At 31.9% G+C, this 2,961-nt stretch overlaps 1 protein-coding gene across 2 annotated transcripts; it reads left to right on the plus strand.

Annotated features, from left to right (window-relative positions):
- Positions 1-579: 579 nt before the first annotated feature.
- Positions 580-2,661, plus strand: LOC114374951 (dof zinc finger protein DOF1.5-like). 2 transcript variants are annotated; one of them, XM_028332681.1, is made up of 2 exons: positions 580-1,284; positions 2,231-2,661. In XM_028332681.1, exons 1-2 carry the CDS (start codon positions 861-863, stop codon positions 2,299-2,301), a joined length of 495 nt encoding a protein of 164 aa, XP_028188482.1. In that variant the 5' UTR covers positions 580-860; the 3' UTR covers positions 2,302-2,661. The 2 variants fall into 2 exon arrangements, with proteins under 2 accessions (XP_028188482.1, XP_028188483.1); XM_028332682.1 differs by having other exon boundaries at positions 590-1,284; positions 2,226-2,661.
- The last annotated feature ends 300 nt before the right edge of the window (positions 2,662-2,961 follow it).

Genomic DNA, 2,961 nt, shown 5'->3' on the forward strand with positions numbered 1-2,961 from the left:
AACAAGTACATGCATCCCCTTTCCACTACCTTTTAACACTTTGCAAGCGACCTATCTGGATTGGCCCCACGTTGAAGACATTTTGGCACTGCATGATGATAACTTAGACTAATTGCAGTGGATAAATAAAAATGGATTTGTAGTTAAGTAATATATTACAATTAGATTTACATTAAAAAGAGAAAGATATTTTTTTTTACCAAATGAAAAATAATCATAATAAAAATTAAACTGTCATATCACATATTAGACTAAAAAAGTTCAAATCTTAAAGAGAAAAAGACATACCTAAAAACGCTTTGATCTCTGTAAAAAAGTTCAAATCTTTTTAGTTAATTAATTCTTCTGTCTTGTAAAATATTTTGAGTATAAAAATTAAGAATCTTATTTTCTTTTGATACAATTATATATTCAAAATTCGAATAGGAGACTATCAATACTGATTAAACTATATTTATTTTAATTAATCCATCCACTTAATGATAATTTTAATTATCAAAAGAAGCAACTAGCTAGTACTACACAAACACACACACACACTCTCTCTCTCGTGACATTAAGTAACTTTGCAAGAAAATAAAGATGATGGGCTAAGCTTTCTACTAGTTGTGCAGTACCCTCAGACGTTTCCTCTTTTTTCTTTAGTGTTGACAAGGCACTTTATACCCCACCTAAGTATAGTTTTTGGCGCGTACCACATGGATTTTATGCCATGGTTTATGATTGTACTAACTAACAAACACTTTTCACTTTATATATCTCCCTATATGTAAAAGCACTTCCATAATACTAATATTTCCTCCCTCAACGCCAACCAAAACCTTCTCAGTTAAGAATAACTCTCTCTCCCTCTCTCTGAAATGGCCGAGGAGTCTCAAGGGATTAAGCTGTTTGGTGCAATGATTACATTGAACCGTGGGGAAGTAAACAAAGGAGAAAAGGGAAGCGAATATGAGAGGGTGGAGAAGAGAGCAGAGAAGATAATACCCTGTCCGAGATGCAAGAGCATGGAAACTAAGTTCTGTTACTTCAATAACTACAACGTTAATCAGCCAAGGCATTTCTGCAAGAGCTGCCAGAGGTACTGGACGGCTGGTGGGGCCCTCCGAAACGTCGCGGTGGGCGCCGGTCGCCGGAAGGTTAAGTCACCGTGCCATGGAGCCGGTGTCTATGAAAGTACTTCTGAAGATGAAAACAAGTTTGAGATGGGTCAGGGACACGTTGCCATGCCCAACACTGGTTTCCGGCAGATTTTTCAGGCCAAGCGGCAGAGGATCACCTCAGGTTCGTGGTTACCTTCTCATGCTCTTTTACCTGTGTTTTGTTTGCTCAAATATTCTTGGTTTATTTACCTTTTGATAAATGTAGTTTTGCAATAACTTTTCCTTTAAAACATTTCATCTTAGCTCTCATATAAACTTATGGATGTAATTATATATAGTGATATAATGAGTATAAAATATGTAAACTAAAACATCATATTTCTTTTATATATAGTTATAAATGAATGCAATGCATCTTGTTTAGTTTACTTTCTATTTAAATGACATTATGTGTCTCTTGAGAGTAACATAAAAAGAATAAAAATTACAAAATAAAATACTTTAAACTGTAGAGACTAAAAATTGATACAACACTGAAAAATCAAAACAATATTTTCTTTTATCTCATTGGAGAAATAATTATATTTGGACAACCGAATAACTTTTTCAATATTTATTTCTTCTTACTATACCATGATTATCTTATCTCCCTTCTATCTTTCTCTCAAAGTATATGTTCATGCATCACTATCTACCTTTTAGATAGAGTGAAATTGGTGAATCTTTATTTAGTTTCCTTTATTTACATATTAAATGTGTATATATAGATGGGGGCTCTTGTAATTAGAATTATAAATCTTAAACAAATGAATTATATTTCAATAATTAATATTAAAAAGATATATATTCTTTAAATAATTATTTAATTATTAAATATTTTTTAATATTAATCATTCATATATAAATAATTAACTTTTTATGGGGTTTCTCTTTCTCCTATAAATAAATAACTTAAATTTATATTTTTGATATAAAAGAGAGTTCTCACACTCCTTCAAATACTATGAATTGGAATTTTTTTCCCCTTCCCCTTGAAATGACTTTTGAACCGTTAATTAATCTTGAGCTATTTTTTTTATTGCACGGTCCAAAATATCTTCAAAGAACTGTTTGTTTGTGCAGCTCAGCATCAAGGTCAATAAAATCATCTACGAAAACACAACTTGGAATTATCATGAAACAAGAAGAAAAGACCTGAGCAACGACGGACCAAAGCGTGCCTTGAGAAATTATGATGTGAACACCTAAAAAAATGCCGCGGCTAATCAATATCGATGATGTTCGACTATGAGAAGACGTGAGATATATATGCCGAGATTAGTTTTTTCCTGGAAACTCAAGTCCATTGTTCATAAGCAGGTTAATTTTAAGGCATGATAATTGGTTAAGTGGGTTACACATTAGCTGTGACATGATTGCGATCCACGAAATTGATGTATATATATATGCAGATGCAGATATAGATGAAATGTTGGTCAAAGGACAAAGAGATATAGAATTGAAAAAGTAAACATCAAAACACGAATATTTGAGTGCAAATTGTCGTTTAAGCATTTAATTTATTCCCCTTTTTCTCTCGTCTTCAATAATTACGGAATCGACTATAGTCTTCTACCTATTGTGGTTGTTCTAGAGGCCGGCCGGCCAATAAACCTTACCAAATCAATTTTCAAGAAAGAATTTCCAATTTGGGAAGAACAAAATTAACCAAGATTCCAATATTATACTTTATAACTAGCTATGACGTAAAACTGGAAATTCTTTTATCGATAAATAGGCATCATATTGAAAAGGGTATTTCATCTTTATTTTTTTTATAATTTAAAATATTTAATGAGATTCGTTTTGTGATTTTGAT

The sequence above is a fragment of the Glycine soja genome, chromosome 11, assembly GCF_004193775.1.
Source record: "Glycine soja cultivar W05 chromosome 11, ASM419377v2, whole genome shotgun sequence".
Classification (NCBI taxonomy): domain Eukaryota; kingdom Viridiplantae; phylum Streptophyta; class Magnoliopsida; order Fabales; family Fabaceae; genus Glycine; species Glycine soja.